The sequence below is a fragment of the Cannabis sativa genome, chromosome 3 (assembly GCF_029168945.1).
Source record: "Cannabis sativa cultivar Pink pepper isolate KNU-18-1 chromosome 3, ASM2916894v1, whole genome shotgun sequence".
Classification (NCBI taxonomy): domain Eukaryota; kingdom Viridiplantae; phylum Streptophyta; class Magnoliopsida; order Rosales; family Cannabaceae; genus Cannabis; species Cannabis sativa.
In genome coordinates, this window is record NC_083603.1 from 73,083,699 (window position 1) to 73,099,947 (window position 16,249).

General features: G+C 35.1%; 2 protein-coding genes across 3 annotated transcripts; one reads left to right on the top strand and one right to left on the bottom strand.

The window, feature by feature from the left end:
- The first annotated feature begins 6,598 nt into the window (after positions 1–6,598).
- On the top strand, positions 6,599–11,123 carry LOC115711384 (plant cysteine oxidase 3). Of its 2 annotated transcripts, none has more exons than XM_030639716.2 (5): positions 6,599–6,955; positions 7,500–7,651; positions 8,080–8,242; positions 10,256–10,456; positions 10,678–11,123. In XM_030639716.2, the coding sequence occupies exons 1-5, from the start codon at positions 6,736–6,738 to the stop codon at positions 10,794–10,796; spliced, it is 855 nt and encodes a 284-aa protein (XP_030495576.2). In that variant the 5' UTR covers positions 6,599–6,735; the 3' UTR covers positions 10,797–11,123. The 2 variants fall into 2 exon arrangements, with proteins under 2 accessions (XP_030495576.2, XP_030495577.2); XM_030639717.2 differs by having other exon boundaries at positions 6,603–6,955; positions 10,570–10,712.
- A 112-nt stretch (positions 11,124–11,235) lies between these two features.
- On the bottom strand, positions 11,236–15,099 carry LOC115709404 (enolase 1, chloroplastic). Its single transcript, XM_030637501.2, has 7 exons — positions 14,389–15,099; positions 13,812–14,119; positions 13,568–13,722; positions 13,161–13,478; positions 12,725–12,871; positions 12,586–12,636; positions 11,236–11,603 (listed from the first exon to the last, which is right to left on the bottom strand). Exons 1-7 carry the CDS (start codon positions 14,817–14,819, stop codon positions 11,538–11,540), a joined length of 1,476 nt encoding a protein of 491 aa, XP_030493361.2. The 5' UTR covers positions 14,820–15,099; the 3' UTR covers positions 11,236–11,537.
- Positions 15,100–16,249: the final 1,150 nt, after the last annotated feature.

Genomic DNA, 16,249 nt, shown 5'->3' on the forward strand with positions numbered 1-16,249 from the left:
ATGAGCTGCAGCAGGGGAATTAATTGGAGGAGCACTGTCAGTAGAAGTTACTTGCTGAAAGTTGTTGAGATATTCTAAAGATTTAACATATATTGCTGCTGGTTGTTGGGGAGATTTATCATGTATGATGTTATTTATGTCCGACCAAATTGACCACATAGTGCATATAATTTTTTCCATATCTAATTTGGTGTGAATATTTGGCATATACATCAAAAAATCCCCCTCTTCCATCCTACTAGCTGCTTGGTAGTCAAAACTAAAATCTTAATGTCTCCAAACAGTTTTAGCATGTTTCAAACTGAACATGGCATGCCCTATAGATTCCCAAGCATTAGAGAATAGGCTACAAGCAGCAGAGGTGATAATTTTCCTTTGAAACAAAGCTGCAGCCACAGGGATTGAATGTTCAATGACCCTCCAGGCAAAGATCCTTACTTTGGATGGTAAATTTAGACCCCAAAATGCTTTCCACCATGACTATTCTAATGTTGATGATGTAGCACGGTGCTGGTTTTCCAAGGAACAAGCAAAGTGGTAGCCACTTTGGACAGTTTAGTCACCCGAAGTAGTATTGTTCCAAATCCATAAATCAGTAGTAGCAGAGAAAGACAAAGGGATTTTCAAGATGTTAGCAACATCCACAGATGAAAAGGAATTTCCATTTTTGCCAATGTGTTTTTTTCTTATCAGTGGAAGAACCCCACTAAAATTGTGCCATCATCGTGTCAAGTTGATTACAGAAACTCTCTGAAAGCTTAAAGCAACTCATAGTATATGTGGGAATGGATTGAACGAAAGCTTTCAAGAGAACCTCTTTCCTACCAATTGAAAATAACTTGTCATTCTAAGCATGCAATAATTTCTAGATTTTATCTTTAATATCAGCAAACAAATGTTTTTTTATCTTGCTCGGAGTAGGCTGGGAGGCCTGAATATTTTTCATGACATTCACTAATTGGCATACCAAGAATGTTACTGAAAGAGTGTTGAACATGCTCAGGAGTATTAGGAGAGAAGGACATAACCGATTTATCTTCGTTAAGCAACTGTCTTGAGGCACGATGATAGATGTCTAATGCTCTTTAAATTGCAACACAAGACCTGTCATTGGCTTGACAAAAAAGCAAACTATCATTTACAAATAAAAGGTGCAAAACTGATGGTGCACTTCGAGGAACAGCTAAGCCTTTGAGGTGTCCAATGGATTCCTCATATTGTAAGAGACATGAGAGACCTTCAGAGAATATTAAGAATAAGTACGGAGACAATGTATCACCTTGACGGAGCCCCCTCTGAGGAATAACCGAGCCAGTTTCTTCTCCATTTATGAGAAATGAAAGAGAAGTAGAGTGTAAACATGTCATGATAAGAGAAATCCATCTAATGTTGAAGCCCATTTTTCCCATAACCGCGGCAATGTATGACCATTCAACACGATCGAAGGCTTCACTCATGTCCGATTTTAAAGCTGCATATCCCTTAGAGCCTCTACTTCTATGCTTTAAGATATGAATCATTTCAAAAGCTACTAAGACATTATCTGTAATCAATCTATGTGGAAGGAAAGCACTTTGAGTCTATGAGATGACATGGTGAAGCACATTCTTAAGCCGAAGAACAATGCACTTGGAAACCAACTTGTAAACAACATTGCACAAACTAATAGGCCTAAAATCCTTCATAGTCTTTGGCTTTTTGATCTTTGGAATTAAAGTAATTAGGGTCTTAGTAAAGGCATTAGGGTTAGCACCATTATTTAAGACTTCCAAAACAACTTCTGTAACCAAAGAGCCAACAATATCCCAGTTATGTTGGTAGAACATGGCAGACATACCATCTAATACCGGACTTTTATCCCCTCCCATTGTTTTCAAAGCCATAAGAACATCATCCTTAGAAAAATCTTGGAGCAAGTAGGCATTATGTTCATCTGTTATTGTAGTAGGAATTGTTGACAAAACATGTGATAATGCCCAATGGTCATCCGCACCAGCAGTGAAAAGTTGTGTGAAATACTGAGTAACAACACCAGCAATTTCTTCACGAGAATGAACATATACTCCACTTTCGGTTTGTAAGTTGCTGATATGGTTATTTGATTTCCTAGCCGAGGCTTTGGCATGGAAAAATTTGGTGTTTCGATCTCCCGATTTAAGCCAATCAACCCTTGATCTCTGCTGCCAATATTGTTCTTCATTGGCTAACAGGTCATGTAAAATAGCTTCAGCCGAGAACACATCTTTAGAATGATCAGGACCAGGTTGGACAACATTATGCAGACGTTCAACTATTGATTGTGCTTCCTTAATATCTCTCTTCATGCTGCCAAATTTTCCTATGTGCCATCGCTGAAGGTTGTGAGCACATTGTTGAAGACAGATATTTAAGTTCGATAAAGCATCATTAGTAATAAGGGAATTCCAACTTGCAGAAATAATGTCCGAAATTTCAGGATTGTTTAACCAAAGTCTTTCAAAACGAAAACGAGATCGTCTTTTTTCAAGTGGCATCTGGTTTGAGAAGTTGATGTCAACTAAAATGGCTCTGTGATCAGATCCATAGTAATCAAGGTGGCTGATTTCAGGTGAACTTAAATTATTCAACCAAACTTCATTCACAAAACACCAATCTAGTCTCTCTTTCAAGGCAGCTGGATTTTTCCTATTTTTTCCCAAGTAAAATCATCCCCATGGAAAGGAAATTCATGCAAATTACATTGGTCAAGAAAAGTTCGAAAAGCACTCATGTGATTGTCACTCCTAAGGGGCCCCCCATTTTTATGCATGTGAGAAAAAATCTCATTTAGATCACCAACCAACATCCAAGGTTCAAGAGGGGAGACATCATGCAGCCGATTAATAAGTGTCCAGGTATGTTTTTTGTTTTCTGATTCTGGACAGCCATACACATCAGAGAAATGAAACTTTGTACCCAAATCACACAGCATGTAGCAATCAAAATAGTTTATATTCATTGATAAGAGTGTTACATCAACATTATCCTTCCAAAGTAACATAATTCCACCTTTCAAACCAACTCTAGGATATTCTAATACAATATTGAAATGTAAAGATTTCTTAAAGCGTACAAGAGAATGGACAGTAACCTTTGTTTCCATAAGAAACAAAACATGAGGAGTTTGCTCTTTAACAAGCAAACGCAGATGGCGGAATGCACTCGGGTTCCCCAAGCCCCGTGCATTCCAACTTAAGATTTTCATGGCGAACCACGAGATTGCTTAGCAATCTCCGCTGAAAAGTCTTGAGAATTAGTCAAATCCACCTTATCTGTGGAAATAGACTGATTGAGATCAGCTTCTTCATCCAGTGAAGAAACATTGTCAAAATTGTTGGACCTACACCGTTTGAGTGTTTGTCTCGTGGATTTAGAGTCGAATTGTCGTTTGAAAACACGGTTAGGTTGTACGTTTTCTTGTCCATAGACATCAGATTGAGTTCTGCTCAAACCAATAGTACCAATCAATTTTGTTGTAGTGGTAACAACAGTAGTCGACAGTGACTTATGTTGTGTTGTAGTCTGAATTGGGGTAGTCTGTGGAGGGTAAGTGGCAAAAATCATAGGAATAGATTTATGCATATCAGTAGATGGACTTTCACAATGTCTGGTGTATAGACGTTTATTTTAAGTGAATCACTGCTAGTACAAGAAGTAAGAATTCCTTTCCCCTTTGAATTCGAACCATATTCAACAGATGGTGGGTGTATTATGTCTTTGTTTCGGCTAGTGGCAGTGGACATAGTGAATGAGGCATTGTTAAGAACTGGTGGAGTAAATAATGGAGAAGTAACACTATGAACCAAGTGAGAATTAGCAATAGCACTAATTGTATGATCTACAACATTTGCAATGTTTTGAGTTTGATTACCCTGAAGTGGGACTGCTGCAGAAGTGGAGGATTCACCCACTAATAAAGGATATGGTTGAGGTTGGGAAATCGATTGAAGTTTGGGGAGGGAATGAATGATTGATGTACGGGCTAATCTTGTGAGTAGTGGCCACGCATTGCCTTTAGGAAAATTAGTACGATACCGGTCATAGGAAGACGTAGGCAGTCTTGATCCTTTCAATTTTGGGCCGTAAGCAAGGTCTGGTTCTATTCCATGATCTACTTTTTCTAAAAAAAACATGGCACTTTTGATAAATATGTCCAATAACTCCACACTCCATACAGTAATCAGGCAACCGCTCATAATGATATTCCACCCAGAACTCATCCTTGATTCTAAGAAGAGTAATCATCCTACCACGCAGAAGAGGTTTTGTTATGTCCATTTTAACTCTGAATTTCATAAAAGGACCCCAGCCTTCGTTTAAGGAGTCATTGTGCACAGCCAAGAATTCACCAAGAATGGAGGCCAAAGCTTTTGCAAGGGATCTTGATTTACTCAAGAATGGAAGTCTGTCTGCTTGAACCCAGAAAGGAGAATAAATCATGATCTCAGGTGCAACATTCTGCAGCAAGGTAGGTTGAAGAAGAACGATGTGGTAGTTTTGGAAATGCCACAGCTCCTTTTCCAGTGCACGAAGAAGATCACCTTCACACCTAAAATAAAGCAAGAAAAGATCTGAATGGTGCTCTTTAATGTTTACTTTGAATCTTCCATCACAATGCTCTGCCATTTGCCTTTGAAGAGTGGAAAGCCAAACTTTCTTGTTAGTGAGAATACGAGCCACCAAGACAAATTCTTGTGAGGGAATGATTTCAGAGCCATCATCAGTAATGGCTAAGATTGCACTTGCATTTTCTGTGAGAGACATGGTTGCTTTCATTTTGTTTAGTAGTGGATTCATTGGAACTATGAGAAAAACGATAGGATAAAATGAAGAAAGCAATATATACTAATGGAAATCGTAAGAACTGCTACTGGAAATCAATAGAATTGGTGGAGATGGTGGAGAAACAGGGGAAGTTGGGGAAAAAACAGGTGAAGTTGAGAAAAACTATAAATAACTGCCACAGATCATGAACATGGGCAGACACTCTTTTATTTTATTTTATTTTTTGTTAGCATGATATATATATATATATTGTTTCGAGTATTAATTTAGTATTGTTATAATTTCTTTGTGGTATATAATTTTATAACTACGGTTTATTAATTTTTAGTAATACGATATATCAAATACTGTTGTATATATTTAATGATCTAATATATTTATTCATTTTTGTTACAATATAATAATATGCAATACTAAAAAAAATTATATAACTGAATTTTATTATTATATAATTTTTTTAAAAAAAATATGTGACAAATGTATTTTTATAATTTTTATTAGCTAATTTATTATATTTGATCTTTTTTTTTTATTTTTTAAAGGGAAATTTGCGGTAAATGTCCTAAAAAAGTTCAGGTTGATATAGATAAGCCCCCAACCTCGAAAAATAGCGGTAATAGTCCTCAATGTCATTTTTTTATTAGTCTGTTAGTCCTAATTTTAACTGAGCCGTTTATTTATTCAAAATTTTTACATGTCGAAATATTATTGGTCCAAATTATTATTTTAATTTTAAATAATAATAATAATAAATAAATAATTTCTTTTTTTTGTTCTTTTTCTTTCTTTTCTTCTTCGTCTTCTTCGTCGTCTTCTTCTTCTTCTCACTGCCAGACCTAAAGCTTTTTCCTTTACCTTCATCGCCACTGTCAATGGAATCTCTCATCCTAAAGCTCCACGAAATCTCAGCCGTTAAATTCGGTAACTTCAAGCTCAAATCAGGCATTTCTTCCCCAATCTACATAGACCTTCGTCTAATCGTCTCATAGTCTTCTCTTCTCCGTCAAATCTCCCAAACCCTAATCTCCTCAATCCCTTCCTCCACCAAATACGACGTCGTCTGCAGTGTTCCCTACACAACTCTTCCCATCGCTACCTGCATTTCAATCTCCAATGACATCCCCATGCTCATTTGTCGCAAGGAGGTCAAGGATTACGGCACTGCCAAAGCCATCGAAGGACACTTCAAACTGGACCAAATCTGCCTCATCATCGAAGATCTCGTCACTAGCGGCACCTCCGTTCTCGAAACTGTTGCTCCGTTAAGATCCGTTGGGCTTACGGTTACTAATACTTTGAACGTTTGGTATATATCTAAATGGGTATTACTAGTTTTATTCTATGGGGGGAATTTCCATGATTGAATATTGTTTGATTATATATGGTTGAACTTGTAAGGTAGTGAATCATTGATCCACCATATCTGAAATTCCCAGAGCTTGCAGGGAAGAAGAAAAGAAAGAAAAAGAAAAAAAGAAATTATTTATTTATTTACATTTTTTAAAATTAAAATAATAATTTGGACTAATAATATTTCGACACGTCGCAATTTCAAAAAAAATAAACGGCTCAGTTAAAATTATGACTAACGGACAAATAAAAAATATGACCTTGAGGACTATTACCGCTATTTTTCGAGATTGGGGACTTATAGTATCAGACTGAACTTTTTGAAAACTTCTACCACAAATATCCTTTTTTAAAAAATGGGACATTTACTAACTTAGTTTTAAAATTTGGAGGTATTTTGCATCTCAGCCTATTTTATTTCTTATTTTTGCCATCCATTTAGGCCTGGACAGCTATGTGGCCATTTCACATACCTGGCCCATTAATCAAAAGCTGAATTCCAATATTCATTACTGATAACGCTATCTGGGTACCTTCCTCTCTTCGTGACTGTATGAACTCGTAGTTCATAAAGTTCTAATAATGTTTTCGAAATTCCAAAAAGCAACTGATAAGCTTAGGACATTCGTACATAAGAGAACAAATTATTGTCGAGCGTTCGGAAGGCCACCGACTATGACGAAGAATAGCTCTTCCAACCCCAAAATCCAGACACTTTACGACCTTTGTAACAAGACATTTACGCCTTCGGGGTCTCCTCCCCCAACCTCAGAAGCCATCCAGAGGATCTGCTCTGTTTTGGGTATTTCACTGTATTACCTTTTTCTGCTCTCAATATTTTTTTTAGTAAGAGTTTCTACAACTGATATCCCCTTCTGTACATTTTAAGAGTTCTGGGTTTTACTTTTTGTGCATAAGTTTAATTTGGGTTTTGCTTGTCTCGGTGATGAGTTGAAGAATTTAGCTATGTCTCAAGCATTAAAACCATAAAAACTATTTATGTTTTCATAATCTGGTGCTGCATGGTGCATAATGAAGCATTCTTTTTAGTCTTAAAATTTAATTAGTGTTCTTACTTTTACGTGATAAGCATTGATGTGGAATAAGCTTTAATTGCACTAATGCTTAATATTGAGTTTTCTGACTTTGTGAAACAAAATTTTACTTTTCTATAGCTCAGTTTTTTATGCATCACAGTGTTGACAGGTTATTTATTTTCTTCCATTGCGCTTAACATACAGCTTAGTGATTTCGTCAGATCCTATTCTTAAGAAGTTATTCTATTCTTTTAAAAAATATTGGTTTTGCGTTTGTAATTATAATTAGTGACATTGATAATATTTCAGACACAATAAGTCCGGCTGATGTTGGCCTTAAGGAGGTAAATCCTGATGAAGATAGGGGTCATGGCTTTTTTGGCATTGACCAGCTAAATAGAGTTGCTCGATGGGCTCAACCAATAACTTACATGGATGTATATGAATCTGATAGCTTCACGGTAAGTGTTGTTATCTCTATACTATTCTATAATTGAAATTTTTAAATTTTTTGATCCAGGTATGGATTCAACATAGTAAATCTCAAATAGAAGCTTTTGGTTCTAGCATAGAGTTTCTTGCTTCGCAAAAAATGTAGGGTGAGAACAAGTTTTAAAAAATAAAGGCCTTTAAGCCCAGTTATAATTACATGATAGCTCTCAAGTTTTAAAAATCTGCTTTGTGCCTGTTTGGTCACCATTTAAAATTATAATAGATAATACTTTGGTGAAAAACAAGGATGTTATGTATTATGTTCTCAAGCTTTCTATGTGCCACATTTTCATAAGAAGTTTGAGATAAAATTCAGCCAAAACAGTTTTAGTTAGTTAGCCTTTAAAAAGGTTGTGAAAAATTTACTTGAAAATTCAAGTAATTGATTTTCATGCAGATGTGCATATTCTGTTTCCCTACTTCATCAGTCATACCACTCCATGACCATCCTGGGATGAATGTTTTTAGCAAAATTCTATATGGCTCTTTGCATGTAAAAGCTTATGATTGGGTTGAGCCTGCCATCATCAAGGAAAGCAACGGACCGGTATACTTTCCAGGTCTGCTCTAATAGTTTATGGACATTTTACTTTCCTGGTCTCTTGAATACGTCTCTGATAGATTGCGCCCTTTATGTTTTTGAATTACATGGATAAAGAAAAGGTCTACAAAAACATGTTGGCAATCCAATTCTGTAGTTATTCTCAAAGGTGGGAAAAATAATTTATTTGAGAAACAATGGGGTCTCCTAGGGCTGGCAATAGTGTTTCCTTTCAAATTTCCAAATGAGCTCCAAGGGTAAAGTTGTGGCCCATATCTGAAGCACTTAAGTCAATGAAAAGAGGAAGTTTGGCATTTCTAGGTCATTTTAGAAAGTTTGCGGCGACTTATGTCTGCATACATTTTTATTTTCTTTTATGCAATTAGAATATTGAAACTTAAATAGAGTGGATTTTGGTTCCCTATTAGAACTTGAATATTGTCACCTGCTTTATATATCTAATTAATATGGCTAGATTAATCGCACTCATAGTGTTTTAGACAGTTAGTACTAAGAGATGATATGCTCACAACAACTGTGCATAACTTTTTTCTTTTCGAACAATGAACATTTCAATGAAAATAGCCAAAGTTCAATACATCCAATAAAAAGGATGGAAAATTTTCCATCCATACAAATTCACCATCCACCCTGATAGCATGAATAGCGAATCCATTAGCGACCTTATTGGCCGAACATCAAACATGAATTAGAGATATTTTAGGAAAATTAAATAATAAACTTGCAATATCTTCTAAAGAATATCCTAAGGCATCAGTACAATATAAGAATCTCTTAAAGAAAGCACAAAATCAAAACCAAAATCTTATAATATGTAGAGGCTGCTCAAGCAAAACAGACCAGTCCAAAGCCGCCACCATCAAAGCTATAGCTTCTGGTTTAATGACCATGAAACCCCTTACAAAAACATTATAGGACATGATGAGAATAGGCATAGACCTAACAACTGTAATAAAAATTGAGGTATTAAATGGACAAAATTTAGGGTCCTAAATGGAAGGGATAAACATCCCTTGAGTTGACTAAGAACATCTGAAAGGTATAAACAAATAATAGTCATTAGGAAGCAAATTGGAGATATACCAACAATAAATACTTTAATATATTCATTAAAGCAATTAAAGTTGACTTTATATATAAAATTTAAGATTAAAGAGATTATCAAAGAAACACAACATAAAAGTATATCTTCAATATGTAGTAATATATTCAAATAAAGACTGGGTCTAAGCGATCCACCTACACCACTCTTGTGAAGACTTTACTTGATTTATAATCATATTATTAGGACACTTTCAAGGATAAATGGCTAGAAAACAATGAAAACCCCCTTAGATTAACTAGGAACTTTTATAAGGTAAAAACGGAGAGCAGAAATCAGAAAAAAACATATGAAAAGTAAATAGGAGTAATACCAACAAAAAAAACACTGGTATATAATCATTGCAGCAAATAAAGTAGATATTATATATAAAACTCTAGCTTAAGAGATGTCATAGAACAACCTAAAAGTATATAGTATGAAGTAATATATTCAAATAAAGCCTGGTGTATGTGCTCCACCTACACCACTCTCTGTTAAAGACTTTATATTATCATACTAATAGTTAAGTGTCAAGGTTAAACGACTAACAAACAATGAAAACTATCATCTAATCTGTCCAAATTTTTAAACACACTGACATAACAGGATTTTTCATTCAATCACTTTGTTAAAGATCTTGTGAAGTCACTGTATAGAAATTTGGTGCATACTTTATGGATACACTACATTAAAATGTTATATTATGGTTTTCATTATCAGGATGTATGGCACGTCGGTGACTCTGTGATGGAACAAAGAGTCGTTCCAGTTGTAATACGCAGTTTTCTTAATTACTTTTATGATATACCATTAGACTTTTAAGAAGCCAGTTTTAATAATAGCTCTCTTGATATATTGCTTTTGGTTTTCACAATTCAAGGGGCTAGACAACTTATTTCAAAGTGTAAATATTTTTAATTTTTGCAGTGAGACTGGCAAAACTGGTCGCTGACAATGTTATTACTGCACCTTGTGACACATCGGTGTTATATCCAAAGAGTGGGGGAAATCTACATTGTTTTACTGCAGTTACCCCTTGTGCCGTTCTTGATGTTCTTGCACCTCCTTACAGAGAAAACGCTGGTAGAAGATGTACCTACTATCATGACTACCCTTACAGTGCATTCTGTAAGTAGCTGGATTATGTTTCATTTAATTTCTCTATATTTTGAAGAAAGTACTGATGTGTTGAGCTTTGGTTGTTAAAAATTGGTTTTTTGGTGACACTTTTTTTTCTCAAGTGAAATGAATGGTAGAGAGCTTTAATCTTCTTTAAAGATCTCCACCATTAATTTTCACTAGGGAAAAATCAAGTGTTGCTAAGGAAGCCTAATAACATTTTACCCCAGCAAACCAAGTAAAGTTAGGGGATGAGAAGGAGACCTACGCATGGCTTGCCCAGATAGAAACTCCAGATGATTTGTATATGCGCCAGGGAAAATATGTTGGCCCAACTATTCGGGTCTGAAGCTTAGGCAAAGCACTGAGAGGGATGATTCAGTGGAGTTTCAATTTCCATACATTCCAGTCTCCCGATGCTAGTTCTTATTATGGCTCAGAGAAGCTTTACTAGAGAAATGCTTCTGTGAAGTGCCTATCAATGATTCTTTATAAGAGCCATCTGTAACTTGGAAACTTGTAAAGCTGTTTATGTAAGCTAAATCGTGTTTTTGCTCTTTAATGTGCCTTGGCAAGATCTCTTTATTTAAATAGTTTGTACTTGCTCATGTAAATAATGTTTGCATTATCAACAGTAGTAATAAACTCTCAGAAACTTGTCAAAATTCGATATAAATTAATTGTGAAGTGCTTATTGGGAAGATGCTAGTCAATCCGACCAAATATCAGAAATCAGAATTGCTTCATAATAGAATAGAAATGGCCGAAAACCGTGGATAATATCATAATGAATGATAAGGCGCTAAAGATGGTCAATTTCAATATTAAAGATCTCATAGAGCACACTAAATTACAAGGGAACCACAAAGTACAATTAAGAACAGCTTCTGATCTAAAACTGGATGGAATTGACCAGTAATTTCGTTTATTAGTTTATTTGATTTTATAAAAACACACGTGCCTCTTTATGTCCATATCTCGGCAAAAACTACTGTTCAAATGACATCTAAGTTGATATACTCTTGCAGTCAAACACCACGTGAACACTTTTACCAAAAGAAACAATGATCTTGCATTTCCAGTCACCTCCTCACGGTGATCTGAAAGCTTCACCAGCGTAACGTACACTCCCAATTTCCTCTTCAATTCGCAGTAGCTGTAATAGATGAAACCCCAGAAGTGAATTAAAGCAACGGTCAGATAAATGCAGAAAATTTTAATAGAAAGAAGGAAAAAAGAATCATGCATATAAAATAGCCAGGAGAAAATCTATAGCATTCTACAATATTAAAACCAAAACAATTGAGTAGCGTTATTGAAGTTTTGAAGAAACCACAAAGTGCATATGCCACTTTGCGCAGTTCACCAAATAAAACAAAGACAAAGTTGGGACATTGGAACTGATTTGCAAAATTCAAATCTATCCCGACCAACTAGATAGTTAGCATGTTTATTTTTCCAAGCATAACATCAATGCAATGTGCTACTACCGTGGGTTAGATTTAAACAGGAAGAGTATGGGGATGAGTATTAGACCCCAAGATAGCAGAATATGGTAGAGATTAAATAAAAAGCGTATATGAGTCATTGTATTGAGGGGTGGTTTTGTGAGTGAGAATTAGTTAGTATATATAGGATAGTAAGGAAGAAGTTATGCATGAATTGAGATTTCTCTCTACATCAAGGTCCGAAAAGATCAATGTCTTTTCTGTACTAAGCTTTCCATTACTGCTCTTATTTTCCGGTCAACTACTCTATTATTGCTTTTCTGTACTAAGCTTTCCATTACTGCTCTTATTTTTCAGTCAATGAAACTACTCTATTATTGATTGATTTGTTACTGTTCCATTGCCCTGTGATTACATATGCATAGGTGACTATCCGGTGCATATCAACGAGCGAGGAGATAAATAATGATTTACAGCTTAATTTGTAGAATACGAATTTACAGGTAATCAATGCAGTCAAATTAGTTAGTATATCATGCTCTATAGCCATCAATCATGGGATGGAAATGAGATTTAATTGTTGAGCATGCCAAACATGAACACCATGTGCTACAATCATGAGTAAGTTGTAAGGGAGATAGAGTTTTGACGAGAGATGAAAACAAATAATGATCAAGTATTTAAGTGTACCTGATTGTACTTGGCCAATCGCTCACTTCGGCATGGGGCTCCAGTCTTGATCTACACAACAGAATATGTAATTATCATTATACAGAACATTTACTAAAAAGTCAGTAAGGTATCAAAAACAAAATAGTCAACTACAAACCTGTCCACTGGCCAAACCAACAGAAAGATCAGCAATAAAGTTATCCTCAGTTTCTCCACTGCGATGGCTAACCATAACACCCCAACCAGCAGCTTTCGAGTCAAGTGCTGCTTGAATAGATTCAGTAACTGAGCCAATCTGATTAACCTGCAATTCAATGAAGGAAAGGAAGTGAGTAAAATTGGTAGCAATATTCACAGCGTCCAATATTCAACCTTATATTTGCAAAGTAAAAATAAATACAAGATAAGTTTCACGAGAAGACTTGAGCTGAAAGTGGAGATCCTCTAAAAAGAAAATTCCTATTAACGAAAGTAAGAGCAACACAGTTCCAAATGCTCGTACATTTTTCAAAAAAAGAATGGCCTTAACATTGTAAAACACAACTTCATTACAAGAAAGAATGAACTAAAATGACGTAGTTATAGATGCTTGCCTTTAAAAGCAGACCATTGCAAGCCTTCTTCTGTATTGCCTCAGAAATTTTCTTTGGGTTAGTGACCAGCAAATCATCTCCCACAATCTGAATATCAACAGAAGACTGCAGTGCAGTCCATGAACTCCAATCATCTTGGTCAAAAGGGTCTTCAATGGACACAATGGGGAAATCTTTAACAAACTCCTTGTAGAGATCTCCTAGCCTCTGAGCAGAAAGTACATGAGCTCCATCATTTGGTTGTTTCTTAAAGTTAAGATCATACTTGCCATCTTTTGTGAGAAACTCTGAAGCTGCAACGTCCATTCCTATTTTGATCTGTAGCATTGTTTGTTTTGAGTCCACATACAGATAAAAGTATAAACTAATAACCATACAGAGCAATGAATTAAACCAATGAGTCCTACCTTGCCAGTGTAACCAGCCTTTTCAATTGCGTCAATCAGTAAAACAAGTCCCTCCCTATTATCCTGGACATTTGGTGCAAAACCCCCTTCATCTCCCACATTGCAAGCATCTTGTCCATATTTCGTTTTGATAATGCCCTTCAAAATATGATACACTGTTTCAACAAGAAAAAAAGCAGAGTACGTTACAACATTATAACAGAACAACTAACAATATTTGATTAACAAAAATAACTTAACCAACCTTCACTGCCCATACGAAGTGCCTCAGAAAATGAGCTTGCACCTACAGGCAATATCATGAACTCCTGCATGGCCAGATTGTTCCCCGCATGGCTACCACCATTGATAACATTAAAAGCTGGAACCGGCATAACAAGCTCCTTCGTTCCGGAAATTTCCTGAATGTGCCTGTACAAGGGTATTCCCTTTGCTCCCGCACCCGCTCTACACACGCTCAGAGACACTCCCAATATTGCATTAGCCCCAAGTTTCGACTTGTTCGGAGTCCCATCAATATCCAGCATAATCGCATCCACATCAGCTTGATTTCTTAAATGCCAGAAATGGAGAAACAATCATAATTAGAATAAAGAACATCCACTTATCAACAAACTTCAAGAACTTAATAATTATCATCAAGGTCAACAAATATATAAATGAAAGACGATGGATAACGTAAAGGGCACAGATCATTGATAGATTTGTGAAAGAAAAAAAATATCATTATAATATTTTGATGAGTTTTAAGTTACATCGTTTCTTACTGCCTACAACACTGAAAAAACAAATGAGTATTGGAAATATAAACGAAAACGAACCTGACATCAACGCCAATAAGCTTGGGAGCGATAATCTCGTTGATGTTCTGAACAGCTTTAAGCACACCTTTACCTCCATAAACGCTTTTATCCCCATCTCTGAGCTCCAGAGCCTCATAGATCCCAGTGGAGGCGCCACTAGGCACAGCCGATCGGTAGAGATTATCAGTGATCAGATCAACTTCAACGGTCGGATTCCCTCTACTATCAATGATCTGACGGGCCTTGACAGACTTCACAGCGTGCTCCTTAGCAACCTTGGCAGTCGCCGACGGCGCAGCGGTGACGGAGCATTGTACCGAATTGGAAGGACGGCGAGATTGGAAAGAAGGGATGGAAGTGACGAAATGGGGTTTGGAGAAAGGTTTGGTAGAAAGGAATGGTTTTTGGAGAAGAATGTTGTTAGTGGAGGGATGAGAAGCCATAGCCATGCTTCTCTAAGTTGGTAAAATATGATGGTTTTGTTGATTTGAAAGAGAAATACAAAGAAATGGTGTTTGATATTAAAAAGGAGGGAAAGTGTGGGAAAGTCCGCCAAGGAGGCGATGAAAGCAAGCAGTGCAGTGTGTATATTAGAAGAGAGATTAGGTGGCGTTATTAGGGTGGGTTGGTGAGGCTTACAGAGAGAGCCGTCTTTTGAACCTTTGGACAAGCGAAGACTGGGAAAGGTGGCTGCGTTAGGTGAGTGAGTCTGTTAGTGCATGTTTTTTTATTATCTATTTATTATTTTTCTTTTTTATGTTTTTGTTTCTTTTGTATTATTTTCGTGTAGGCCACTACAATTGCCTAAGTTACACATTTCCTTATCTAATAATCCAATAATAACAATAATAATAATAACAAGAAAAATATTAAAAAGCACCCGCACTATATAGCTATAAGTGTTAGAACGTTCAATATAGTTTAATGAATAATTAGCAATTTTATTTCTAAACTTTTTACATTACCCTTAACATATACAATTTATTAATAATATCTTTTGAAATTTAACTTTTACATTAACTTTGGTCATTCTATCACACCAGTTTAGCACAGTTGTGCTGCAGGAAAAAATAGTTATAATTGTGCTGTGAGAAAAAACGATTATAGCAGAACTGTAGAAAAAAACTAAGCTAAGTATTTAGTAAATATAAATTTTAAAGTGTTGTAAATTGTTAAAATTCTACTATAATAATGAGAATGTTATAATTTAATTTGTGATAATCATACATGGGTGCACTGGTATTATCTATGAATGGGTAAAATTAGAAAATTTTTAAATTTTTATGCTTAATTTTTTTATCTGATTAAAAAAATCTCTCATTTTTATATCATGTGGGCTGAGATTGTTCCATCGGTAAAAAAAAAAAAATTAAAAAACAGTTTTTTAACAAGAAAAATAAGAAAAGAAAAAGTTGAGTTTGAGTTAAATATTTTTGTATGAACATATTTTTGATATAGTGTAAAAAGAGATATTTTTTGATATTTTTAAAATTAATATTTATAGTTAAATTTGTTTAGTAACCATTCATGGGTAATACACATTAAGAAGTATTTCATATATATATAATAAGTTATGTTATATAAAATTTTTATTTTTTTAATTATTTTTTTCCCACAATATAAATTTATAGGCATCAAAATAATTTATAATATTTTAAATTATATTTTTAGAATAATACCATTTTGGTCCCTTGTGATTTATCTAAATACTATTTTGGACCCTCTGTTCCCATAAATTTTAAAAAAAACCTTGTAATTATTAAAATGGTAAAAAAGAGTCCCCTAATTATAATTTTGGTCAAATTTATTTTTTCAAAGACCAAAATACCCTTTTTTATTCATTTCTTCTATTTTTAATTTATTTACTTTAAATTCTTTT

Excerpts from the sequence above, each read along its gene's own strand:
- LOC115709404 (XM_030637501.2), bottom strand. The coding sequence starts at position 14,819 with ATGGCTATGGCTTCTCATCCCTCCACTAACAACATTCTTCTCCAAAAA. Across the intron at positions 12,872-13,160 it reads GCAATGGTCTGCTTTTAAAG|GTTAATCAGATTGGCTCAGT; the intron begins GCAAGCATCTAT and ends ATTGAATTGCAG. Across the intron at positions 12,637-12,724 it reads TTGGTTTGGCCAGTGGACAG|ATCAAGACTGGAGCCCCATG; the intron begins GTTTGTAGTTGA and ends TCTGTTGTGTAG.
- LOC115711384 (XM_030639716.2), top strand. The coding sequence starts at position 6,736 with ATGTTTTCGAAATTCCAAAAAGCAACTGATAAGCTTAGGACATTCGTA. Across the intron at positions 8,243-10,255 it reads CGGACCGGTATACTTTCCAG|TGAGACTGGCAAAACTGGTC; the intron begins GTCTGCTCTAAT and ends TAATTTTTGCAG. Across the intron at positions 10,457-10,677 it reads CTACCCTTACAGTGCATTCT|CAAACCAAGTAAAGTTAGGG; the intron begins GTAAGTAGCTGG and ends ATTTTACCCCAG.